The sequence below is a fragment of the Halictus rubicundus genome, chromosome 5, assembly GCF_050948215.1.
Source record: "Halictus rubicundus isolate RS-2024b chromosome 5, iyHalRubi1_principal, whole genome shotgun sequence".
NCBI classification, from domain to species: Eukaryota; Metazoa; Arthropoda; class Insecta; order Hymenoptera; family Halictidae; genus Halictus; species Halictus rubicundus.
The window spans coordinates 805738-833582 of record NC_135153.1 but is presented as its reverse complement, the minus strand read 5'-3'; the positions used below and the strand labels follow the sequence as shown (position 1 = coordinate 833582).

Here is a 27845-nt window from a genome sequence, read left to right as displayed (position 1 = left end):
ATAAATATGGTAAAAGTATGTTAAAAAATATTATTTATATTATTTATTAAACAGTTATAAAAACATGAAAATAATAAGAAACAAAATTGCTACAATTTCACTGCACAATTATTATATATATTGTTTAACTTTTTAACAATTTACAATTTTAATGCATACTTTACAATTGTCGAGTATGCGAGACAAAATTACACACTTAACATTATACATTGTATGTAAAAATAAATTTCACAAATAACATTAAATAGTCTAACAGCCGTAACTATGAAAAATTGAGGTCTTTTCGGTGTATGTGCGAAGATAATTAATGGTCACTAATGGATATTCTAACATGGCTTGGTATAGTATAAATCTTTGTTTATTGATTACTCTTAATAAATTCAATCAATCCATTCGTTGACGAATCATGACTTGTAATTGCCTTCTTAGTTTCCAATTCTGGTTCTATTGCCTTTGCCAACTGTTTTCCTAGTTCGACACTGTTAACAAATATTGATAACTATGCAATAAACTTAGAACAAGAGATGTTATCAAACCATAAATTGTTCTAGTTGTTGAAATTTTAAAGTAATAACTAAGATAAAGCTTGAATTGAATGTTGAAACAAGAAAATGATTGTTAATTGCATGCATTTTAATTTAGTCTGATAGTCTAACGTTAATTTTGTGTAATTAGTATTGAAACTATATTTAGCAATAATACATTAATGCAAATTTATGTAGGGAATCAAATAAGTACTACAAATAAGATTGTTACCTACCCCCATTGGTCAAATGAATTAATATCCCATATAATGCCTTGGACGAAGATCTTGTGTTCATACATTGCTTTAAAAATAAAATATTCATATTACGGTTTTATTCGAAATTTAACGAAAGTACTATACGATAGTTATATGCACATTGAATTTACCAATTAAAGCTCCAAGAGTAAAAGGCGTCACTTTCTTCACAAGAATGCTATTGGTAGGTCTGTTCCCCTGGAACATCTTGTGTGGCAATAACATACTCACTTGTTCAGGACTCATTCCTGCTTTTTCCAATTCAGTTTTTGCTTCACTCTCACTTTTACCTTTCATTAATGCTTCAGTTTGCGCAAGGAAGTTAGCAAGCAATATTTTATGATGCAGTGTTCCTTGTACCTAAAATTATAATTTTCTGATTTACTATATCTTTCTTATAGGAAAAGTAATGAAATATAACTTATCGATTGATTGCAGTTATACCATATTGTGCGATTGCACAGGAATTATAAAATCAGCCGGTACGATTCGTGTACCTTGATGTAATAATTGGTAAAAAGCATGTTGTCCGTTAGTACCAGGTTCTCCCCACACAATTGGGCCTGAAATATAAGATAACAACATAATACAGAGTTTCATGGTACATTTAAAATATTATGAACTTACCAGTATTATAATTTACTACTTTTCCTGCTTTAGTAACATACTTTCCATTACTCTCCATATCTCCTTGTTGGAAATAAGCAGCAAACCTGTGCAAGTACTGGTCGTATGGTAACAATGCATGTGTTTCAACTTTATAGAAGTTGTGGTACCAAATACCAAGTATTGCCAATATAACTGATGCCTACAAAATAATGTATTCTGTAACATGTTGTGCTGAGAACACATTTACTTCAATTGTAAAACAATAAACTAATAGCTCTTACATTTTTTTCTAATGGAGCACTACAGAAATGTTGATCCATAAAGTGCGCACCACTCAGTAACTTTTCAAAATTGTTAAAACCAATGGCTAAACAAATTGACAAACCAATAGCCGACCATAAAGAATAACGGCCACCAACCCAGTCCCAAAATCCAAACATGTTCTTCTCGTCGATACCAAACTCTTTGACCTTTTGGTTGTTAGTAGATAATGCTACAAAATGACACGCTACCGCTGCATCCTGAACAGTTTAGAATAAACAGTAGTTACATTTGGTATCATAATAAATTCGAGATTAATATCTTTATTTCCTACTTACATTTTTTAAGGCACCTAACAGCCACATTTTTGCAGAAGTAGCATTTGTAATTGTTTCCTGAGTAGTGAATGTTTTTGATGCTATAATGAAGAGAGTTGTCTCGGGATTCAGTTTTTTAAGAGTTTCAGCTACATGAGTTCCATCGATATTACTAACAAAATGTACTCTCGGCCCAATATGATATGGTTTCAGCGCTTCCGTGACCATCAAAGGACCCTGCATACATATATTAAGAGTCAATAAAGTATTCCAAAAACTATTTCTCTTTCAATATTATGTATGTACTACTTACCAAATCTGAACCACCTATTCCAATATTAACAACATCTTCTATCGGTTTACCAGTGAAACCTTTCCATTGTTTTGAGAGAACCTATGCAATGGAGTATATAAATTAATATAACATTAACTTCATATTTAAAAATAAACTATAAGATGTATTTATTATTTCCAAATTACCTCATTAGTAAATTGTTTCATGTGTTCTAACACAGCATTTACTTCTGGCATAACATCTTTACCATCAACCAATATTGGTTTATTTGATCTGTTACGTAATGCAATGTGCAAAACAGCTCTGTTCTCAGTAAAATTAATCTTTTCTCCTTTGAACATAGCATCTCTGGCACTTTCCACCTCACGTTCGCGTACCTAAAAATTAATGCAATGTCATCATTAGTGTTTGTTATTCACTTTACTATTTGTATGATAAAAAGTTACATACTAGATCCAACAATAGTTTAAATGCTTCTTCAGTGAGACGGTTCTTGGAGTAATCAAGTAAAATCGGTCCATCGTCTGGAGTAGGAATTTCTAAACTAATTTATAATTTAAAAATTATAAAGTGCACTCACTTAATAATCTCTGAAAGATCTGACAAGAGTTCGATTAAAATTTCATTTAACAGAGTTTTCAACTTTAAAAATTTGAAAAAAAGGCGATATTTATATAAACAGGGATATGAATAATTATTTTTATACTTTTACGCTAACAAATACAGTTACAAATAACACTTTAATAGCATAATTTTAGATACCGATGCATAACCTTCTGAAGGTCACATCAAGGTCATCTGGTAAGGACTGATGAAAACTTACTTAAATTTTTCAAAGCGTTTAGGATCTTGTTGAAAAAGATCAGATATTTTAATTTTCGATTGATTATTATCGAAATAGTCTTGCAATTTCGTCCATGCTGACTGTGATGTCAAATCTACTTTTGGCATCTTTGTCAATTTAAGGAAACCGCGTTCGAATTCACAAGAACTAGATACGAGCACTTCTGTAATGACTCACGAAAGCAATATGTATGTATCCAGCAAAGATACCGACTTCTTCACAAAATCATTGATAAATGACAATCATGTTCGGTATTCGCTTGAGAAACAGCTGCACGTTGCACAAAATCCACGCGCCTACTGAGAGTCACTTCGACAAATTACATTCCCATCTACATATGCTACGATATTCTATGTTTCGATTGGCGCATGTATAATTTTACAAGCGAAAAATGCATAGAAATTGCATATGCAAATCTCTCTAATATGCAATCTCAACAGTAAATTCTGCATAGATTACAGTAGAAAATAGATAAATGATAAAAAGTATACAAAATGTATAAAGAAGTTATAAATTATGTATTCTATGACTAAAAGGCGCAATCAGAATCAGCGGCGGACTGGCTCTGGGCTGCTCTGGGCTAACACTGTTTGAATACAAATATATCTATAGATATTATAATAACGACTTAAAGTTATTCGTTATTGTTACTGGAAAATCAGTATTTTCTGCTTTATTTAACTACGCAATAAGATATATGTATTTGTATAGATTTAATTTGTCTGTACCTGTGTTTTAATTGTTGTTCGCCTACGTGATAGAATTTAAATATTTCCAATTTTCCAAATATTGCATTTTTATAAAAGATTTCAGTATAAATTTATCTATGTTGAATCATTCAATAATAATGTTAGTATTCTACTTACCATTGTTATAAATTTAGATTTTAAAGTTAACATGTGTATAAAAGTTTAAAGAAGACTCATTGACGAAAGATTTATTAACGATTATGAAAGTAATCATCCTTTTTTTTATCGTTTTTTAATCTTACCGTTTGCAGTAGAAAAACAAAATCGTTCTGCTGGTGAGGTAACTGAATGGCTTTGTTTTATTACGTCAGATGAATAAAACAATCGGAATCATGAACGCCATGTCAAGGTCAAGATGTTTCCTTTGGGACGTCACCTTCAGGACGGTCCTTGTCTAATGACAATGTCAACGAGTATCAATCGACGTCGAATCTTAAAATTTTATTTACCATGTTTCTTATCTTTAGGCTCAATTAGAACTGTCAGAGTTGTTCTAAATATGTTAATATCAACATTCACTTTATTTCTTTAAAAATTATGCGAATAATTTTTTTTGTGCCGGTAACAGATAAGTTTCAATGACCTCCTTCAGTATCCTCCTGTCAAATAATATCGAAGTGTAAATTAATATGTTGCTCTTAAGAGATTAAAAAAAAAGGTGACCGCATGGTTTGAACAAAAAAAAAACGACCGTGAAGTTTTTGTGTCAAACTGCAAAAATTTGCAAATGAGAATATTCAAAATGCTTCAGCATGTCTATTCCTTGCGATTGCTTGTTCATAAAAATTAAATGGAAGCTCAATAGGTAGAGAGAATTTTTTATTGGAAAAAAAGAAAATGTGTGCTAATCTTCTATTACCTAAATCAGAGGTCGGCAAGATTCTCAAGGATTCCATAGTGGAATAGACCACAGAGAATACCACTGACAACAAAAATGCGTATTGACAATAATGCTTCATCGGTTTTGTGGAGAACCTGTGCTGTTCATATGGTACGCGCCTGAGGTTGATGTGGCACTATGGCCGTTACAGGGGGGGGGGGGAGCTAGACGTGCGGGGGGAGCCAGAGGGTGGAGGTCTCGAAAATCGGTCGAAACGTGCATTTCTTGCCGAGCTATGACTTAAATAGTTAAACTATTTGTTTAAAATATTTAGATATGCAAGCCTGATGTCAATATTATGACCTTGAAAGGTTAAACTTTACGTGATATTCATTCAAAGAAACTGAGCCCAATTTATTTATTATATCACCCTGTACTGATTATCGCTACTGCATTGCAAAACAATTGCAAATATGAAATTTTTTTTAGTTTTTCGAACATTTCAGTTTTGTAGAAAACTGCATATTTAAAGGTATTTTAATAAATGTTTACGGAGGCTTTGGGGAGATTTCAGTGTGGCGCTTAGTAATCTGAGGAAACGGTATACGATTGCATGGTTGAAATACCTTTTTCAATTTTGTATTTGGTGGTAAAAGTGTTTGTTCAGTAAAACGATACGCTCTATGGATTTCCGTACACTTACGAAATCAGGTTTCTTTATAGCACCATGTTAGTACGCACATAAAGTGCGGACAGTAGATAGTTTAATAATATTTGCGAAAAGGGTGATCTTTGAGGAGTGAAAACGCTTCTGCGATCAACAAAACTTTACCAGTTCGCAATATCCTGTCTATCAAATATATGTGTGTTTCATATTCGGCATTTACAATGTTCCCTTTAGCAATCGATCGACGGTCACATCTTGACGAGGAGCCTATCAAGTGAAATTTTCAGAGGAAATGATAAAAGTCGATTAAACTCTAACTTCCTCTAACTCGAGTCCTGCTAGAGTGCATCCAAAAAATATCACTAAATTTCTAATTCTCCAAAAATTGTCGATATTCAAACTGTGACAATTTCGTAAAAAAAAATAGTATATACAACAGTAAACTTGGACTCGTTTTAAAGCTCGACGCCTCTACTTTTGTCATCCATCGTTCATTTTTGTGTAAGATATTTCTGCATAATACAGCAACTGGGAAACTGAATACGCTTTTTCAGAACCAAAATGTTACAAATTGGAGCGTATGTAAAAACATTGGAAAATTTTTCTCTCGACTAAATCTACCACAGATTTGAAGATTGAAGCCTCCTCTTTACACCGACTGTTTTCAATTCGATGTACAATTTTTTTAGTTAATTTATTCAGCTTTAAATGAAAAGCCATCTTTACAATAATGATAAGGTACACCGCGTAGGCCAGGCCTGGGCAATTGGGGGCTCGCGCAGTGTCGCCAGATGAGGGGAGGGAGCACGAATTGAGAGGAAAAAGTTACCCTCTCTCTGCCAGTATCGGAGTATGCAGGACAGAGACGAAACGCATCGGAAACTTGGGGAATAGCGCGGTAGAAGGGGAAATTAGAGTGAGGGAACCAGTCTTGATCTGTCGACACTGGGCTTGCGAGCCACATGCGAGTCCTTTTCCCACTCCTAAGATCCCCCACCATGCTCCTATGGAGTGTGGGAGAAGGGGGCGGGCCCCCTTGTGGAACCTATATAGGAGGTTGTCTCCAGGAAAGATAAAAGCACGGTAGGGTAATATGAAGTGGCCAGTGGTGGGGGAACCTATAGGCTGGTAGTGAGGGTCGTGAAGCGACGGCGGGGAAGAAGTCGCCTAGATCTGGCGTAAGCTTTACACGGCCAAACTTGTTCCTCATTTTTCATCTATAAAATATTAAAATGAGTCAGAGTTTATTATTGTACAATTTTTTTCGAAATTATCCTAGTTCAAATATTGACAATTTCTCAAGAACCGGAAGCGTTCGAATACTGTTTGGATCCACTGTATACGTACATCCTTATAGGTGGAAGTAACAGCAATAGCAATAAAAGAAGAAACGAGACTTTTAATGTCGATAATCGATCACAAAACGCCTTTTAATTCGGTTTTACAGTTAAAAATTCATGAAGAACAAAATGCCGATGTATGTTTGTGTTTATGTGTACGCGAGATGTAAAACAAATATGTACCTTAGAAACTAAAGAGAATAAAGAAACGAAAATTATTAAAGAGAAACACGTTTTAACACCAACTGAAAGACAAAAAGAAAATAATAATAATAATAATAACCAGTAACAACAAATGGCAACGTGCGTTCTTCTTAGCGTAAACGTTATTTTTCGGTCGCATTATACTTCAACGCGTTCGCGTCACCATTTACACCTTCTCTTCTCTTTCAATCTCTTACGTTCTTTCTCTTTCTCTCTCTCCCTCGCTCTCTCTCTCTCTCTCTCTCTCTCTCTCTCTCTCTTTTATGCTGCACAAAATTGTCTACTTCGTCGCATTTATGCATTCGTTTAGGCACACATACATTGCATACACACATAAAAAGTCTATTGAAGGTTACCAATGGAATTTTTCGGTTTGGTACGTAAAGATAATAAGCAAATCGTGTCCCGAATTGTCGAAGGAGATAAAAAGCTTCCCTCCGAAGAAATGATACGAAGAAATGCTGCACACTTTATCGATGCTTTGTCTTTCTTTCTTTTTCCTCTTCGTTTTTGTTAATCGTGTAACCCACGTACAAACGGACAAATATATAGAAATACTTTTTATCGATACGTAAACAAAACAGACACTATAAATACGTCGTATAGTGTGTCGCAGTGATAGAAAAGAAACAAATCGTTTTCTTGTTTTGTTTTTTAAATTACACTACCGCTTAATAATAACAGTCCTATTGTCAAACATTTCTTCCTGAAAATGCTCACTCGTAAGGGACTAGTTTCTTTGAAAGATTCTGTTCTAACACGATCCTTGCCCTCTCGTTCTCTTCTAATAGTGTTCGTTTTTAATCTAAAGAAAATCAGTCGTTCATATTTCAGCGGCACAGAATAAAAAAAAAGAAAGAAAGAAAGCCGTGCAAAACAGGAGACCGCTCGCAGTTCCAACAGAAAGCGTTCGAGTGAACGTGATCATCAAACGCAATATGTGCAAGAAATAGAAAAGACGGTGTTTGGCTTCTCACTTCTCTCGTGATTCTCGTTATTATTACGTGTATTGTTTTTTTCTTCTTTTCTTATATTCTCGACGCACCTGTTCTTGCTGAACTTTTACATAGTTTTATTCACATATTTAGCCTCTGCGACGGTAAACAGATGCATCGCAATTACTATAGTCGCGACACTAAACACAGGATACGATTGAACTCGCATTTCGTGTGTTCTGTCGCGTTTCGCGTTAACGTCTAATCGACATCGATAGAAATCTTTCGGGCTCGAGTCTCTATTTAAATCGTTTAATCCGTCGCTCGTGTACGCGTCTACGCCCGCGCGATTCGAAGGATAAACAGAAACAAAAAAGAAAGTAGAAAAAAAAATGAAAATCCTAGGAAATAGATAGAAACCAGAGAGGATACAAGAGTGTTCGCGCCCGGCGCTTTTTGCCTTCAATTTTGCCAGTATAGACGGAGACAGATCGTATCCACTTTTAGCATGGAACAGAACCTATACCCCACTTGTAGCATGGAACAGAACCTATACCCACTTTCAGCATACATACTATGTACGAGTATAGGTTCTGTTCATGCTAAAAATGGGTATGATCTATCTCTGTCTATACTGTCAAAAGCGATGGCAGAAAAACCTCGGCCGTGCGTACTCTCGTATTCTCTCTGATATAAACATATCGGTACCGCAACGGGCGAAGCTTGTATGAAATCGCAGATTAGAACAGCATAAAGGCCAAATGGCGATACTATACGCTCGTTTTCGACGTTTTTACAATCATATTGAGGAGGACAATATAATCTCTCACTTGTAGAAGAAGCATCGAAGTTAGCATCCTCGCACGCACACGATCTTTCACGCTCTCTTGCACTCTTACACCATTGTCGCACTATCATCTCCCTCCACTGCTTCACTGTTTCATCTTATACACACACTTCGTAGCAATAACTTTTTACATCCATGGTCCGTAATAGTGATTTGCATGAATTCGAGGTTCTCGGTACTATCAGTAACAAAATAGTAAGCGACGGCCGTTGCGTTTACGCATCCTGAGAATAAATCGGGGTTTCAGCTTTTGATCCTTGTCCACACTCTCGCCAGCGAAGAACAACTTTTGTTCGACGAAGCTCTCCTCTTCACGAATAATGTTCATTTGTTCTCCTCCTCTCTTTGTCGTTCCACCCTTTCCCCTCCCCTAGCTTTTCATTTTTTCTTCTTATTCTTCTTCTTCTTTTTATTAAACTATAAACGTACATATGCGCAGCGATTTATCGTCCGAATACGCATCACCGGCTAGTAACAGTATGCAAGTAATATTCGAAGGCATTGTTCCGGCTTTAAATCGATTGAAAACAATAATCGCTACGTTTGTATTATCACAATGCTTCTTTTTCGTCTATGTTCTAACCATCATAAACGTTTAAGCAAACGAGTGCGTACAGTCCTGCTAAAGAGAGAAAAGAAACGCATGAATAAGCGAGTCGTTCCCGATGAAAAACAACCATATCCATCCCCCTTCCCACGAAAGGAAAATCGAATCGTCCAATCGACGAGCAAATAAACAAAACGAAAACGAAATACGAAAAAAGGAACTCGAATATTACTTTATACTGTGTTTTTGTATCCACTTAGGGGGGAAAACTTTGGCAACACATCAAACGTTGGCAACAAAATCCTCTCTGTCTCTTTGTTGTCCTTTTTCATTGCTTTCTTTTTGTTTTTTTTTTCTGTTGTTAATTTTTCGCTTTCAGCTGGGCAGCACAGCCTTTACCATACACGCAACATGTTCTTTTTCCTCTTTATTTTTTTACATGCACAATCACTCGTGATAAAGATCGTTTCACATTGAATCGATCGCTTTGCACGCCGAACGTCGAAAAATTTGTATCATTTCATTCGCATAATTTCCATTCAAAGTTGAATTTATTGTTTCGTGTTAACGATGAGAGTCTTATCTGTACAAACTTTCACAGGAATTCGAAAAATATCGTTCAGTATAAAAATTGTAATTAACCCATTGTATGCTATGCCGAAGTCATTCGTCACCCGTCGCGGTGGCGGTGGGGATAAGCTCGAGCGACCGTCAATAGTTTCATTCCGATATAAGACGGCGCTTTTGATTTCGAAATAAGAAAATTGTTATCCCCTCTTCTTCTTTTAAAGCTGTTCGCTCGACACCGATCAGCGTCAGAACAAGAGGATATGTCATAGTCTATCCTTTTCGAATCTCTACAACATTCTCAACGACATTCTCTACAACATTCTCAATCGTCAAGCTACATAGGTACTCTCATCCGAAATATGACGAAAGCCGGTGCCGAGCCATCGTTTTATATCGGAATAAAACTGTATTAATAAAATATCGAACTCGCAGGAGTGCGAGGGTTAAATGTTTATTCCGGATATTTTGGAGTAAAGTAGAAATATCGAGTTTCCACGTTTGACATTGAAAAGTCCCTGACCCCGGACGTGCGTGGAGCGATTGATTCAACGCGAAACAATCCGATAGTTTCTGCGTTCTCTGTATAGTTGATATTTAATAATAATAATAATAGCGATACAATAATAGGTAATCGAATAGCTTCATTGTAATTGTTAATCGTTAATAATCGTTATTAATATATGTATATACAGCACAGAAAAACCGTCTTACACTGAATAACAAATTGTACAGTGATACAAGGCTAACACTGAGATCGTCGGACACTGTTTGCCACTCTCAATTGTTATTACTCTCCTCTTCTCTCATCTTTTTTATTTTCCCCCTTTCGACTCCGTTTCGTGCAACTTCTTTCTTTTTTCTTTTTTTTTTCCTTTGTTCGTCTCTGTTAACACTATTGACGTGCCCGCGCCGATAATCGAGTATTGCCTCGAACAATCATTGTCGAATATAGATAAACATTTCTTTGGCTGATGTACGGAACCGGGCGAATTTAACTGTGGTGGAATCGGAACGAAATGAATCAGCCATCAGAAACATTTAAACAACTCTCCCGCAGTTAGAACAATTACACAACACGCACGATCGTTACTTAGTTTTTCTTTTTTTTTTCTTTTTGTCGGTTTTCACCATAGTTTCAAGCATATTACAATTAGGCGGTATTTATCCGGATCGTGTGAAGTAACTGAATTATAACAATGAAAATGATAAAAGTTCTTCACGCATTTTCCTTAATGAACACTCGCTGTCAATATGTTGCATTGTTTATGTATTACGTATTCACAAGTAACAATTCAAGACGGGGAATAACATCAACTACGGTTAAAATTAATGTACAGTCGGTGACGTTTCAACAATTCAAAACGAATCTATTACGCGTTATAGCTGAGAATCAGATGTACAGGAACGATGCGTTTGTTTTCCATTAACTGTTACGAGAAATAGAAAGAAAAAAAAAGAAGCTCCCACGCCATCAAAATTAGGATTTCGTGGCCGCGACGAGAAACATATATTGTTTTATATTACAATACAGGTCACAAAATAGTTCATAGATAAATGCAAATAGATAGCCTGCCGTTGAACAGAATCGAACGTGTTTCTTTGTCACTCGAATTTGAAGCGTCGCGTAACGTGAAAAGAATTAAGTTACTTCGAACAGTAGAAGTTTCCAAATCGATCGAGTATTATCATTAGACAGCGGATCTTTATGCAAAATAAAAAAGTTCTACCTAAATTGCAACAAACCGGAGCGAATCAGAAATTTATTTTCTTTCTTAATGTGTCTAATAAGTTGAAAATAATATAACTGTACGTTTAAATTCTTCTAATGTTTTCACGGTTTTAAATTGCTCCCAGTGGCGGATTTAAGGGTGGGGGGCTATAGGAGCTATAGCTCAGGGCGGCAAATTTTTGGAAAAATACTAAAGGAACAAGTCATAATAATAAAAACAGATAATTGTAAATGTTAACCAATTTAAGAATAAAAATAACATGTTTTGAATGACGTATGAAATTACAAAAAATCATTTAGAGCCTACAGGACGGGAATGCAGAATGCAAGTACCTAGCTCCCCCCATATCTGAAAAATAGGTTGAGCAAAATTAGGGTAGTACGAATGATTTTGTGCTTTGTACTATTGATAAACCTATGGGGAGAAAGCGTAAAAGGGAGCGAGCGAAGAGGGAGTTGGCCCTTTAAGGAGAGCTGAGGTTTAGAGGTAGCTCCTAAGTATAAATAGAAGAAGCAGAAGTATAAATTCGCCGCTGATTGCACCTACTCATTTTTGTCATGAATGCATAAAATCCGCTGTCCAATTATCATCTTTGTCGTTTTCAACTGCAGAAAAGAATAAGTATGCTATCGTTTCGCATGTTTTTAATCGTTATATCTCTTTTCCTTTTGTTTATTAAGAGAAAAAAAGAGGGATACATTTTATACCCCACGATATACGACATTGTTTCAGCATAGCTGCCATTCAACGCATATTATCATATACAATTTATGGTCCTATTTTCTTCAAGTACTTCTGTGCTACGCTCTCTGCAAGAAACTTAGTACCTGGCCATTTGAACCGGTCAATGGCGCAAGTCGACACTGCACGCTATTACTTTTAAGCCGATGGAGCACCTGACTTTTGAATAGTTTCAGCACACCGTACGAAGATACCCCGAAGGAAAGTCATCCACTTAAAACACCGATAAAATTGCATGATGTAATAACAAGGTCTCGCAATTAAAAATTGAATCAGCCGGTAATAATATTCGTGTGAGCACTTATACAGATTGACTTACATTTAAAGAAACTCTCACCGATTAGAAAAAAAAAGATCTTTATCATTGAACACCTAATACTACATTATAAAAGCATATAATGGTAGAATGTATAATGTAAAATGAAAAAATATAAAAAAGAAACTAACTGTAAAAGCATGTTTTAATGCATCATTGGTTTGTAACGTCTTGTTTTGTGCGTAATCTGTTTTCTTGCGAAAAAAAGGCTTGGACCACTCTGAGCTCGCAACATGCGAGTTATAAGACTGGAGCGAAAAACTGTTATGACTATTGATGCACCTTGTGATTCTTCTTCTCGTGAAAACAGACCACAATAATAATAATAATAATTAATATTTTACGAGTTGAAAACGTTTTAATACAAAGTTAGACAGTGATCATGATCACAGTGTCATATAATCGAAATGCTACTAAAAAAGTGTTCACGTTTCGTTCAATAATGACGGAATTACGGAATGACGTTCCCTTCGAGGCATATTCGTGAATATGCGTTGATATTTCTTTCTTTATACATTACATATCTTAATTTATTACTCATGTGAAAGCTGTACCCCCAGCTGTACTATTGGTTTATTACTGGAGAAAAAGTAATGTATCAACAAAGTTCGTTTATTTCTTTCTTCATACGTAATTTTGATATCATTGAAAAAAAAGCCATAACAAAAATCGCCAATTTTAATTTGTTAATAACGATTAACTTCTCATTAATAATAATAATAATAATAATAATAATGTAATATAATGTAGTAGTAGTAGTAGTAGTAATAATAATAATAATAATAATAATCTAAATAGACAAACACACTTTTACTCTTTTATATGAAACTTGTCAGTGGTAGTTTGTTTATCATTACCTTTGATAATGACAAGCTTCCATGCACTTTCTCATGCGTTCCTTGCTGAAGATGTTTTGAAAACTACAATTTAAATTTATCTTTGTCTCATTGTTTCGTTTGCCTATTGAAAAAATAAAATATGTATTGGAGGTAGACATCCTATGTTAACAAATAGAATCACTTTAAAAAGAATTATGTTAAATTCACTCTTTTGATTAACTCGTATCTTTAAGCCTTTCTTTTTATTCTCATCTATCGTAGATGAATACCAACCACAAAGTGTATTTAGTTGCTTAATTCCGGGGAATAACACAATTCCATTAAAGACTCTAAGAATTTTAAACAGAAGTTCAAAACCAAATTGAACATCAGCTAGTAGAAAAGTATCTACATGAACTACACGCATTCACACACTGTCATACTTTATGATCACAAGCAAGTATTTTATTATAATTATCATTACCAATAATTAATAATTAATTATTCGTTAAATAAGCGAGTCTGTGTAAAAATTTAGCGTTTTTGACACATTCGCACTCTTTCTCACTGCCTCCATTCAGTTTATGACCTTGAGCGCAATATTTTTTGCAAAAATCAGTTTATGATTCTTTCATTTTTTTTCTTTCTTTCTTTAAATTTCTTAAACTATTATCAGTTGCAGCTGGAAGAATTAACCACTCCGTAAAGTTATGAGTCAATCGAACTATTTTTAATATTTTACACGTGTTCAATGTCACACTTACACACACCATCTTTTTCATTTTTTCTTTTCCTTTTTCCCGTTACACTTTCCACAACTTTACAGCTTCCTGCACGTTTCTTTTAAGCTGTCTCAAATAAAGTTCCGTTTAATCTAGCAACCATTATTTCCATTTCAGTCATCCTAAAGATTCGACGAAGACTCACTGACCGATACAACAGTCCCTGTTTTCAAGCTATCATTCTTTAAGATCATTCCAGCTTGCAGGCTCTTCATGATTGTTAGTAACGTAGCAATATTTTTTTCGACAGATGACCTCAATTTGGCATAGTTAACATAACAGACTCCTTTCAACTATTCATAGACTTTATTACAATGGTTTCTAAGGTGTATCTGTTATTTTAAAGGCATCAGCATAAACCACTGTCACAGCACATGCAGTTTTTCAAGGATCTGCATCACGGCAATCTCGTTTTAGTTATTTTTAACTTTCTTAAATAGTTATCTGTGTTTTATTCTTCTCTGTTCACTTTCCAAATGTTTATACGAAGCATTCTGCACATGTATGATTCTCACCATTTATTTTTACAAGGAAATTTTATTTTTTGCGTGTGTGTGTGTCGGAAACTGTGAAATATTATTTCGCGTGATATTAGAGACTTTTCAGATCCGAGATTTTCACTGAAATATTATAGATGTCAATACTGAAACTTTGATGTTGTTACCTCTTCAACGGTATTTGCAATTTCAATACTATGTACAACGGTAGAACATACAATTTCTAAGCATTGCCTTTTTATGGTGATTGACTATTATGTACACTATTTTTCGAGGCACATTTTGCACCGATGGGCTTTACAGAATTATCACTGACGATTTGACTTTAATTAGCACAGCTTGTTTCACCTTTGATCGATACCAAAAGTTTTGATAACATTTTGATAAATGTTCGATCACGTTTCTTGCGTTCACGTACATGTTCGGTTTTCACATCGGTAAACAGACTCTCCCGGCGGTCTATATATTTTTTTTAGTAGGCAATAATGCAACAGATGCAATCTTGCAATATAAAAACATTATTATATTATTCATTCCACAAATTTGGTGCTCATTTCACTGACCACTATAGAACTGAATACGACCACTTGCAGTTAATGGCATTTCTCTCATAACAGCATCCCATGCTATAATAACAAAGGAAAAAGAATATTTTAGTACAACAAAAACAGTTTTAAGTTTTAATTGTAGGAATTCATTTTTAAATACAATATCACTCCAACGATCTGGAAATACTTTCCATGAAAATGAAACTTGTTTTAATCAGATAACGGTTCGTTTATCATTTCGTCATCTCGGGCTACACCTAACATTAGGTATATGTACACTTCAATTTTCATCGATAAGACGTAATTAATCCATCAATACAAATTTTACGAAAAAATTGTGAAAATTGTTATATTTCATTCATAATTCATCAACGAATATGATATTAGATATAGAGTTGAAATTCTAAACTGAATTCCAGATTGTTTGGGCAACATTGCACTTATACACAGTCGATCACAAAAGCCTATATATACCTACTGAATTTCATATTCGGTAGTGTAGCAACCGAGTTATTCAAGTGGCATGTTTTAAATGTCTCACCCTGTATAACGATCCTGAGCAAAACTATTAGATTACAGGCAGGCAGGCAGGCATACGTGAACTTTCATGATTGACTGTATACTCTGGGGTCATCTAAAGAAATATTGTATACTTACCTAAACCAACAAATGAAACAATTTTATCGTGATTGTATGTCTGTATATTAACGTCTTCTTCAGGAGCTACATATAGCATAGAAAAATCTTCCTTGGGTTGATGATATTTTTCCATTATACCTGGTGGAGGTGTAGGGGGTGGTGGCAGACATGGGGGCGGTGGAAATCTGGGTGGGTACCCCATGCACGGTAACCGTTGCATTATCACTGGGTGCATAGGTTGTTGCGTCATATGAGTATTTGGTTGTATGAAATTAGGCGTAAATTTATCACATTTCATATGCCTTTCGAACATTGGTGGAGGGTATCTATCGAAATTCGAGGGTGGTTTGTTGATAAGTGACGGAACTACAGATGGAAAAACTGAACTGGCAGTTGAAGTATCGTCGATCGTAGAATCTTCAGATAGTAAGAGTTGTTCATTTATTTCAAAACCAAATCTAAGTTCCGTTGGCAGGTCAGTGTTCTTAGTGATATCGGACGAAGTTTCATCCAGCAATATAACCGCGGGTCTCGATGCTCTTTGCTTGTTAGACGTTTGCTGCGACTCGGTCTTCAAAGGTGGATCCTCTTGTTGGTCTTGCTTTAAATTCACGGAATGCGGATTTCCTGATTTAACAGACTCGTGTTTGACATTAGTATTCTGTTCTCTCGTAACTTTCGTGATTTTGTCATTTTTCGGTACTTTTGTGCTATCCGAATCGGTAACTTGTCCCTCTTGAGGCGATTTCGGATTGTTTTGTGTGTTTGCTTTTATTTTTGCCGTCTCACCGTCATCAAACGAACCCGTCCCTGAGGTATTTTTATTCTCAGAATGTGTATTAGGACTTTCTGTACTATGTAGTTTCTTCAAATTGTCATCGTGGTGTTGTACATATGTAGTTTTTTTTAAATGCTGATCGTCATGCGTTTGATTTTGTACAGTCTGAATAGTTTGAGAATATCCTCGCCGCGATCGAGGATTATTACATTTCGTGTTTATAATTGGATCTTTGTTATTAACAACGTTGCAATTCGAATTACTGTTGTCCGAGTCCAAATTACAATTTGTAACCGCATTATTAAGCTTTTGCTGTAGAGGATTTGACGCTGAAATCTCGCTTGAACTTCCGTGCTTCTGTTCCTGTTGCGTTAGATTTTGCATTTTTTCGATGTCTTGCACATATTTGATTACTTGAATATTTTTGCTAATAGCTTCTTCTTGAGCTTCCGCTTTTTTCCTTTCCGTCGAACTCTTCATCTTCGACAACAAAGTCGGCGAAGGTGATTTGTCAAAACTAAGGTTCAGAATATGATTCGTGTGAGTGAAATTATGCTGCTTCGTTTTTCTATCGGAGTGTTGCAATTCGTCTAAGCTTGGATAATAGTCCTGAGGAATTTTGTCTGGTTCCGAGGGCGTTTTGGGTGGCACAGTAGGCCACGAAGATGTGTTCAACATACTCGGAACAATCGAAGATATATTTAATACCGAACTATGAGTCATATTAATAGTTGCCATACGAGCTATGTCTGCGTAACTTGCCTGTGGCGTACCGCCTGATGAGGTAGCTACTTTCGATAAGTTGTGTTTGGACGTATTTGATGTGACTGGCAATGAATGGACAGAGTCTGTGTCGCTACTGTCCGATTTGTCACTGTAAACAGTAAGTATTTTACTATATTTGATAAATCTTGTTCAATTCAATCACCATCAAATAGTAACTTAATTTCATCGGTTTAAACCGCTGAAAGACAACGTTATTAATTACCTTGGCGGCATACTACTTGCCGATTTTCTTCTAAGTTCAGGAGAAAGAGGCGTTCTGTATTCGTTAGAAAATCCTCTCGAGTTCTGAAGATACGATCCGGTTGTCGTTAAATTCTGTGCTCTACTACCACTGGAACTTCTCCTCTGCTTTTTACTCTTCTTCTTTTTCGTCACAACCAGAAATTCTGTTTCGTGTTCGGACTCTGGATTGATTTTTTTATTGGAGTTTCGACGACTACCATAATCATCTCCGGTATCATTGCAATATATAGACTGACCTTCTTCGGTTCCCCAGGATCGTCTATCACCGCGACTATCGATAGCAGTATCTCCCGTGCTTCTTTGTTTCGCACGACGTAGAGTGACATTAATTGTGCCTATAAAACGACAGGACACGTATTTTATATATTTAAAATTATTTCATAGAAGATAGTTATCGTTCTTGGAACATTAAACTATAGTACAGTGCCAACTACTTACCTTGCTGACTTGACAGACTACTGGCACCGCTAGAACTGACGCTTTTTTCTGTTGTAAGATCTTCAAGTTTTGTCTTTGATATTTCTTCGAGCGAATTGGATTTCTGTAACTTGGCAGGCAACTGTTCTCTTTTAGTATCTTTTTCTCTACTCCTTGGCTTCGCTCCAGAACTAGTTTTTACTCTTACTGGATTGCCTGGTTTGCTTTTTTTACTTTTAGATTCTTTATTCTCAATAAAGTTAATTAAAGTATCAATGTCTTCGTCGTTTCGATGACCTTCGACGTTCTCAGCATTGTATACAATAACATTCAGTTCCCGTGTGTGGTTTCTTCTAGGCTTCTTACGCTCCCCATTGTAATTTTGCACTGCATTGCCATTTTCATCCAACGATTTTTTCTCTCCAGATGCCGTGGTATGAGCTGTGTACCTAGAACCTTCTGTGCAAAATTGACCCATTTTAACTTACTATACAATCAAATTAAAAGTATATACATAAAAACGACGTCATTCTATTATATTCATCACTGTAGGAAGCAATCTTTATTTTCCTCGTCAAAGCGAAAATACAATATCTATTCTACCATCGATTGTATTTTAATAATCAAATTTCTACGTTCTTATCTTATTGTTTTATCGATTCTATTCTCCTATAGCAAGTAAAAATCAGGTATCACTTACCCATTGTGATATTCTGTGTTTGTAAGGATGCAGACATCACGGAGCATAAACTTGGAACTAAACTTGGAACTTTACCCTGACTAGCAGTAGAACTATTCGAGGTTCCACCAATACCACATTTCACAGTATTAAAAGTTTGAAACGAGAGGGCTCCAGTTACCTCTGTACCGTTAACAGATATTTTTGATTTATCTTGTTTTCCACTATGCTCGCGGAGGGAGAAATCTATAGTAGTATCCACAGGAGTCTGAGCTATATCAAAAGTAGTACGTGATATATATTGAGGTCTACGTGGTTCAATGATTTTCATTTCAATTCCATCATCAATTTCTGTATCCAGAGAGTGAGGTCTTTGAACCCCACTTATTGTGGATCCCACATTTCTTTCGCTAAAAGTACCCACCTACAAAAATATGTGTCAACATAAATATGTCAATTTAATGGATTATATTTAATAGAAGATATATACCTCAGCATCACCCAAGTCGATCACCATGTAATCTGACTTATACTCTGGTGGTGGATTGTCTGATTCAAGCATTTCATTTGTCCCCTGTTTCCCTTTGTTACTTCTCTTTTCACGCGCGTCAAGCTCGGATTCGCAGAAATCTTTCTTTATATCTTTTTTGTCTTTTTCTTTTTCCTCCTTCTTTGTGCTTGTATATGATGGCTTGTCTAAAGATTTGGATTTTTCTTTATTGGTCCAGTCATATACTGTTTTTTCTTCACAGAAACCCTTCTTTATAGTTCAACAAACAAAGAAAGAACATAAATTTAATCATACAGTTTACACAAAGTTTGTATGTACTATTCTTATGTAATGCACATAAGTTACTCGAGTTTTTCTTTTGTACTCACAAAAATGTATAAGGTCATGTTTATGCAGTGACTTTCAGCCGGTAAATTGTAATAAGACACTTTAAATGGTCAATAGAAGGGACAGTCCAACTAGGACTTCACCGTCTTATGCATTAGTGTGAGAACACAAGGAAAGTGAATCGAACAAACAAGACCTGTGCATATCTATTTAAAGTGGTGTGTATAAATATTTATAAATATTATTTAAAATCACGTCTATATATTCTAGACTTGTACTTTTTTAATATGTAATATTGTCGCATCAAATACTAAAATTAATTAGCAGAGAAATTTCACAAAATCCATACCTTTTTATCAAATAGTAAGTCTAGATTAGCCAATGAAGCCAAACTATGTGATGCATTTACATTTGAAGGTAATGAACCGCCTTCTCTTTGTCTGGCAGACACACTGGAGCCTGTATACTTTTTATTTTTTCTTCTGCTTCCTCCGTAGGTATGACTGGAACCAGATGTCAAATAAGCGAAACTATCAAATTCCGAAGCAACAGGTTGTGCCAAATTTTGTAATGATCCTCCGTGCGTAAGCCTTTCAGATACAGAATCTCGTTTATGCCTTCTACGATTTGAACCTGGCAAACATCGTGAATTAGTTATTATCCTACGGCCTTCCTCAGTCTCATCAGCTTCTGCTTCTTGCAATAACTCCTATAAAAATGATTGTTAGTTTACTATTGTTCGGAAAATACCATAATACACTGGAATAGAACTACTAGTATACTCACTTTAAAAAGACTCGATTTTCCTTCACGATCTTTGGGACACTTATAAGTTATGGCCTCATCTAATAGCGCACGTAGTTCACCTTCATTTAATGTGGATAAGGTAGCTGGTTCTTCCTGAAAATTAGAATAAATAATAAAAATATTAATATCTGCAGAATATTAAAAATTAATAGTAAACATATCTACAAGTTGAATTCATGTATACATAAAAAGAAAATAAAAGTCTGATCCACATAAATATACATTTCAGTAGGATAAGTCGGTGTTCTTATTGAATGAAAAGTATTATATAAGCATACGATGAATTGACAATATTATATATCTTCACATTAAATGCATGTATGTTACGCATGAAAAACATTATTTTGTGGAAATACACATACAAAAAACAATGATCATTCTAACAAATTTTGTGTCTATCTACCATAACCTTGTACTATGTAATACATTTGTGAACATTTTGTTTGTAACCTATACACAGTGGAAGAACTTGTTTTGCAATCTAGATTCAAATATGGAAAGTATGCCAACAGACCAATCCAAACTTTAGCAGTAAACCATATGTGGAAATACATTTAAAGACATGCCAAGAACAAAAAGATTAACGCTGACACATGTACATTCATTTTTTATCAACATCATTTTTACAACGGTTAAAATTTGTTTAAACATCAGACAGACAAACCTAATACATTTGTCGGCATCGATTTTCAATAACATAAATATTATACGCAGTTCATTAACATCTTATAATTTGATTACTGCCAGATTTTGAAAATAATAAATTTACATTGTTGTACTTCAATATTATTAATTATATTCTACACCATGGTATAAAGTAGTCCACTAAACAGATAAGCATGGATATAGATAGATCGAGAGAGAGAATTTAAGGTTTCACTTATTGGATTTTGTAAAGAAATATAGATACCGCATAGAAAAAAACGTATATTAGTATAAATGATACACGTTATTATCACAATTAATACTTTGTACATATTTGTGCGTACATAGCATTTTGTTGATGTTAATTTGCAGAACTCTTATAAAAACAGTTAACCATAAAATATATGTTTAATAAAAATGTACATGTTCTAAATTTCATTATTATTTACATCAAATTGATGTGTATTTAGTAATGGCATATATATCTATATATATATATTACTTTATCGAAATATATACATAGCTGTTTATATAACAGTAAAAATTGTTGGTTCATGGGTGCTAATTTGTCTACTTACAAAGTACAGCATAAATATTGTAATGAAAGATACATTTTTTTCTCCAAAGGTTATAAACAAAGAACAAAATATTGTAAAAATTCATGTAGGACGTGTCATTTATTTTTAAATAATTCGACCGACTCCGTCTCACAGTAACCTGATTAGCTTCATTCAATGGAAAATATCTTATCAGAATGGCTACCCGTATAAAAAAAAAGTCGAAGTAATTGACTACCACAAACTTTTTCTTTCTTCTTTTAAAACAGTACACAAACGTCATCCAAAAAACGTTCGTTTAGGAACGAACTTTACCGAGAGCTACATGTAAATGCTGAAAACGATTACGATTTCTCCGAGAGTGTGCCGTTTTTATAGAGATAATAAACCTTTCCGAACTTATTGACCGTGAATTGTCGTACATACAAAACGGAGCACTATACCATTTTCGTACATACATAGGTTAATGATAAACTGTTATCGTTCGTTTCAAAAAAGAAAGAAAGAAAGGAAAGAAATTATCATTCGTTTCGTACTGTTGAGTAATATGCCTCTGAACGAAAAAAAATACTTGGTTTCGTACGAACAATACAAACCAATCATCTTTGAAGATTCAGAATGCACTGTTAAATGAATGCTCGTAAGTCCTTGGAAATTCGAAAAGGATAGCCAGTACGGAGTTTACCTTTGCTTGTAAATTAAAATAGGACACACACCAGGAATGAATTTGGGCTTGTCCAGAGATCGATAGGGGGTCGTGATTAGCTAATTGAGACACGAGGAGATACCGGGGTGACTTACGGACGAAGGAAAAATCTGCTGGGCAGTGCCGGCACGGAATTTATATTTTTAGAGGGCACCTGGGTCGGCTGCAGTCGTCTCTGCTCCGTCGAACTGCAGTCCCGCAGTATAGCACCGTTACGTAGAGATTTTGCGCATTTGAGTACACGATAAACGTAGCCGACGATATACTATCACTGTTCAGAAGAAATAATATCGGCAGTGTCAAGAATATGCCGCTGATTTAAATGCTATTATGACGAGCGGGTGCGGCGCGCTCTTCTCAGCATGGCCGCCGCCATTACATTGAGAGCACGGCCATTCCAGGACCGTAATAAGCAGGGGCCTCCCGATAGCCCCCGTTCGTTATGCTTTGTCAATTGTATGCCGAGTGATGCAAATACATTTAAACTTAACGTGGAATGAATAGGATACGTAAGTTTCCTTGAAATTTTTCCATAAAATATTTCCAGTAATGAAGCAAATAATAAAAAAATGTTCAACGTTGAATGAAAATAATATAATAATTTCAATTCAAATATAAGATAAGAAACTTTTACAAATTGCGTTTCATTTATACAAATCTATAATATCCCATCAAAATTTTTTAAATGTATATCACTTTAGCTTTTCTTTATTACTTAAGAGACACCTTTATCTTAAATTATATTCTAAATTATTGTTATACTCTTAATTTCTGTTACGTGTAATAATAATAAGAATAGTTTCATAGTTATATATAATGTATAAATTTTTAATGTATAAAGTTCTCTATGAGAAACTATTATTTATAACAAGACTGTTTTTAAGCGTATCATTATAGTCTTCATGATTGTAATTTAATACCTTCAGTGTGATTTATGCATTTCATTTATTATATTCGTTAATTGTAAATCTTTAAATATTTCTGGAAATTATTAAAGATCAGATAGCTATATACGTAGAAGTCCAAATAAATGACACAATACATATTTAATTTGTATCTTCCTTGCATTGTCACAAGTAGAAACACAGATTATAAGCTGGATTATAATTTTAAACAAGATACAATAACATGTGTCCATTTACCAATAAGAAATTGAGATATGTATAATATTATTCTTATATACTTGTATAAATCCAGAAAAAATCTTGACTTAAACAAACTAGGTGTTTATCATATTCATATCATCAACTTTATAAAAGTTCTAATAGTTTAGATTATTTTATGATTTCTCTATCCCCCTGTGATGTAAATTTATAAATGACAAAGATACATAAACTTTTTACATGCTATGTTTTAAGTGCATTAGACATCAAACATACTGTTCATTATCTTATAAATGTGCTGGGAAGGAAGCATTGCATAATTAAGAAAAACAATGTTAACATTTTCATTTTTGTAGAAGGTAGCTTTTTAAATTTTGTGTAAAATTATCAATTTCAATTATGTATGATGTAAGTATGTCAACATTATATCCTTATGTTCATAATATGTGAGTTTTACCTAGCATAAAATATATGAATTATATTCGATTGGATTAAATCCTTAATAATAGCCTTAAAGAGATAATTAAAATTTACTTTACATATTGATTAAATTTCATTCTGTATAATACAAAATGTATGTAACTTAGAAATTGCAGAATTTAAGAATAGCAGAAACTTGCTATAAAATTTGGAATAAAAGATTTTAATATATTTTATTTATGTTACTACAGTTTATTTCAATCTTGTTATTCTAATATTAACAAATTACTATGGTTTGATATTAACATATTTAACATAAACAGTTATTTTTTGCTACTTGGTCTTTCGATCTTTCTTTCAAAATGTTACTTTATTTGTTGACGTACAGATAATAACTTGAAACCTGGAGAAACTTTGACTGTAAATACTTAAAATGCTTTATATGAAAATAAGAGCCTTGTGCAATCATTTAAAAAGAAAAATGGTTAATTCATTGATTAAAAATTTTTATATATAACTCACCTGCTTGTTATCGAAGGTAGTAGAAGTCGGCGTACTTTGACTTGTTGGATCTGAACTTGTATCAATATTTGTTGAAGCACTTTCTGCACTTAAACTCAGGTTACTAACAGTCTCAACACCTACCACTAAATTTTCAACATCTCTTTCAGCAGAGATTTCACCACGACTGCTTTCAACAGTTTTATCGGGTGCTACCGGTTCCTGACGATGTTCCGGCCCTGAGGCCATCTTGATCGAAATTGACAGCGCTGTGTCCGCTGTACTCATAGCTTTCTCATCGTTGCTCTTTGGTATTTTCAAGGTCTAACGACCCGATCCGATTAATCACGGAAAATGACTTGAAATTTTCGCATACCATATCATGCGAAGTTTCGTGATCTTGTTTTTTTCGTATTATTAAGCCACCAGAATCATCACATTCGAAGAGGCGAAAGCATTTCTCACTGTACTGATGTCACGTGTCAGGTTAAAATTGATCGGATTAACCGATCATGTACTCATTATGTTTGATTTAGCTTGTAGAACCATGCACTCAAATATTTATAATTAGAAAGATTCAATTGAAAATCTTCTTGTCTTTACGCGCGCACCATGCGCGATGTGAAGGTGACAAAAATGGCACCGTCCACTATCTAGTGTCGTGACTGTCGTTCAATCAGATTAACTGTCGTATTTTGAGGATCCTTTTCTTCCAAACGGTGTAACGTACATTGAATTAGATTATAGGTTTTCATTGTTGTATGTCAGATTCGAATGTACGATTTTTTATTTCTTGATATCAGTAATCTTTCGTTGTTGAGGTTATTTCAGATTGACTTGTCAGCAGCGAACACAGCTGCCGATAAAGCACGTTTTATGCTCCATCAAATGGAAATTGTACATATTACATAGACATCTTGCAAATTGAAATACATTTATTATGTCGATGCAAGACTTTTACTCGAAAGTGATTGAAAATCATAAAAACAGCAATTTTCACTATTATCCTGTTTTATACTATTGATGTAGCAGAAAATTGTTTATTTTTTCAATTACGAATAAGGAAACACTAGACTGCATAGTTTGAAATATATTCCTTTTGAAATAGAATGAGTAATTTGTTTCAATTATTCTTGAAGTTCGAATAAAACAGTTTATGTTGAGAATGTAGCCACGAATTTACATAAAACCACATAACGAAAAACTGAATTGGAATGTTTTCTATAGCACTCGACAAGATTTGATTTTGAAATGCTTTCTGCTGACATTTGAAATTAGTGTTGCAGGCCTTTATGATTCTTAGATAGATGTTGAAGAAAGTCCAATTTTGGAGATATAAAGTGAGTTTGATAATCGGCGTAGTTCGCAGCACTCATAAATTCAAAATGGCCGCTGTCGATATTAAAATGCACATTTTTCACGTATGCTTCTACATAAAATTTTATTATTATTATTTTTTTACACTAAATGCAATGTACTAGCAGCGTTGTTCGAACCGTGCACGGACGGAAGACGCGAAAACATATTTGTACAAAACAGTAACCATGTTTCTGGCATTGCTCGTGTACACACTGGAAAGTATATACTTCGTTTGTATCACTGTTCCGCTGTACATGGGCTTTGGAAGACACTATAAGCACTTTTGAAACATTTCACTGACAAATAGGAACGTTTCATGGAGCCACAAGTACTGTGATCGGATCATTGGAGCGTATTCCAAAATCGTCGGTGAATTATCGATCGCATAATGGTACTTCTGCCTGTACACTTTCACACAATAACACAAAAATCTTCGATACAGTTCTGCACGGAAATATTTTACACGGTGGCAAACGAAAAATTTCTCTCGTCAGGATTTATTTCAAATACAATACAAACTGCAATTCAATTGAAAAAAAGTAGCCCACCCAAAACTTCACAGCACTCTGTCCGAATGTGACCGTACAGTTAATCAACTTTGACACTAAAACAGTTTGCTTGATTTCACTAGTGTTTCATGGAAATTACTCTTAGTTCATCACATCGGAAAGATGTAACAGGAAAACTGACGTAAATCTGAACAGATAGTTTTCTCGCGACACAATAAACGATCGCTTTTGCGCAGAGAAACGGCGGACCAATCGTTTAGCCTCCGAAAATGTCGTCTGGCTGCAGGAGCGTAACTAACAAGGGAAGGACCCCAACTGTACCATTTCGATTTCAATAATCTTTTGCAGAACGATAGAATACATATTTCTAATGATATGTATATATGAAATATTAGTCGTAGTTAATTGACAGTTTTAAAAATATAATTAATTAAAGTTACATAGTTAGTTATTTACTATTATGTGTAGATGCATAGTCGTAGAAGCTGCGACGGCGAAGTGATATGTGGCGTGACTTGTAAGTCGGAGGTTCAGTTTTCGAATCCCGGTTAACATAAAAGATTTTTTTTCTCTTTTTCTGTAATTTTATTGTGACAAGTGAACTGCGGATTTTTATGCATATTTTTATATACAGGACTAAAGAAATGGAACTTAAATAAACAGCCATGTGTAAAATATAATAATGTTCACATGTACGCTACCAAATCCGGTAAATTACAAAAAGAAACTTGCAGACTATTTTTGGATAACATAATTCATACATGTGCGACCAATAATCAATTTTTATTGATTATTGATTCTTGAGTAGTGCAAACCAACAATATGTGATAAAAAATTCATCGACGAAAATAATGTATCCACCTACACATTAAAAATCATTCCGCCAAAATCAAATTCTGTCAGCCTTATGATATGTATCGTTACAGATACGTGAAGAATTATATTGCACAATTCCAAAATCAAGAGCTTCTTTTAACCAGCTGTGATATTACCAAACGATCGGAACGCATAAACACCGATTTGTTTAAATATGACTAAATAGGCATCGTTTGCTTCTAAATTAACTTCTACAAGAGAAATATTCCTTAATGCGAATGAAGTTGCCTTTCTGGACGACATAAAAACTAAAAAATGTCAGTGTAGTAAACAACCGTTTAGTACGTATCTGTAGTGCCGAACATTTTTGCGTTTTTCCTGTATATTCGATAACTGCTACTCCGAATCGTATTCAGTGTCATCGCAATAAGGAAAAAAAGAGAAAAGAAGAAACTTTGTATCAATCGGGATTCGATCACTGAACCTCCGGATTTACAAGTCACGGCGAATGTAATTTGGCCGTCACGGCTTCTACGACTATGAATTTATATTCGTAGTACATAGACAGGATTGTAACTTTAATTAAATATATCTTTTAAACTATCGAGTCTGATATTTCATATATATAATTAGGAATATGTATTCTATCATCCTGCGATAGGTCATTAAAATTGAAATAGTACAGTTGGGGTGAAAGTCAAGCTGTTTACAATTATCGATATTTTTAGTTTATTTCTAGCAATTATTACTAAATTTGTACAAATAGATTCTATTTTTTATCATATTCGTTATAAATCATATTTTTACTATGATCATCCTAAATA

At 34.4% G+C, this 27845-nt stretch overlaps 2 protein-coding genes across 4 annotated transcripts; both read right to left on the bottom strand.

Moving 5' to 3' along the window:
* Positions 1-90: 90 nt before the first annotated feature.
* Pgi (glucose-6-phosphate isomerase) lies at positions 91-3406 on the bottom strand. The gene is made up of 11 exons (XM_076787521.1): positions 3087-3406; positions 2714-2807; positions 2449-2640; positions 2282-2362; positions 1990-2205; positions 1672-1911; positions 1409-1589; positions 1226-1344; positions 913-1141; positions 761-827; positions 91-479 (listed from the first exon to the last, which is right to left on the bottom strand). Exons 1-11 carry the CDS (start codon positions 3212-3214, stop codon positions 359-361), a joined length of 1668 nt encoding a protein of 555 aa, XP_076643636.1. The 5' UTR covers positions 3215-3406; the 3' UTR covers positions 91-358.
* A 3316-nt stretch (positions 3407-6722) lies between these two features.
* Positions 6723-26498, bottom strand: Tyf (twenty-four). 3 transcript variants are annotated; one of them, XM_076787511.1, is made up of 10 exons: positions 24359-26498; positions 20385-20498; positions 19948-20307; positions 19251-19520; positions 18782-19184; positions 18103-18540; positions 17901-17999; positions 17624-17825; positions 15876-17509; positions 6723-15296 (listed from the first exon to the last, which is right to left on the bottom strand). In XM_076787511.1, exons 1-10 carry the CDS (start codon positions 24623-24625, stop codon positions 15226-15228), a joined length of 3858 nt encoding a protein of 1285 aa, XP_076643626.1. In that variant the 5' UTR covers positions 24626-26498; the 3' UTR covers positions 6723-15225. The 3 variants fall into 3 exon arrangements, with proteins under 3 accessions (XP_076643626.1, XP_076643625.1, XP_076643624.1); XM_076787510.1 differs by having other exon boundaries at positions 17624-17999; positions 18103-18537; XM_076787509.1 differs by having other exon boundaries at positions 17624-17999; positions 24359-26497.
* Between the last annotated feature and the right edge of the window lie 1347 nt (positions 26499-27845).

What these genes read in the sequence shown, in the direction of transcription:
- Pgi (XM_076787521.1), bottom strand. Translation starts at nt 3,214, where the DNA reads ATGCCAAAAGTAGATTTGACATCACAGTCAGCATGGACGAAATTGCAA. An exon ending in AGTAGTAAATTATAATACTG is followed by an intron (nt 1,345 to 1,408) that starts GTAAGTTCATAA and finishes CTTATATTTCAG; the next exon opens with GCCCAATTGTGTGGGGAGAA. An exon ending in TACTCTTGGAGCTTTAATTG is followed by an intron (nt 828 to 912) that starts GTAAATTCAATG and finishes TTATTTTTAAAG; the next exon opens with CAATGTATGAACACAAGATC.
- Tyf (XM_076787509.1), bottom strand. Translation starts at nt 24,625, where the DNA reads ATGAGTACAGCGGACACAGCGCTGTCAATTTCGATCAAGATGGCCTCA. An exon ending in CTACCTTCGATAACAAGCAG is followed by an intron (nt 20,499 to 24,358) that starts GTGAGTTATATA and finishes TCTAATTTTCAG; the next exon opens with GAAGAACCAGCTACCTTATC. An exon ending in GCAAGTAGTATGCCGCCAAG is followed by an intron (nt 17,510 to 17,623) that starts GTAATTAATAAC and finishes TACTGTTTACAG; the next exon opens with TGACAAATCGGACAGTAGCG.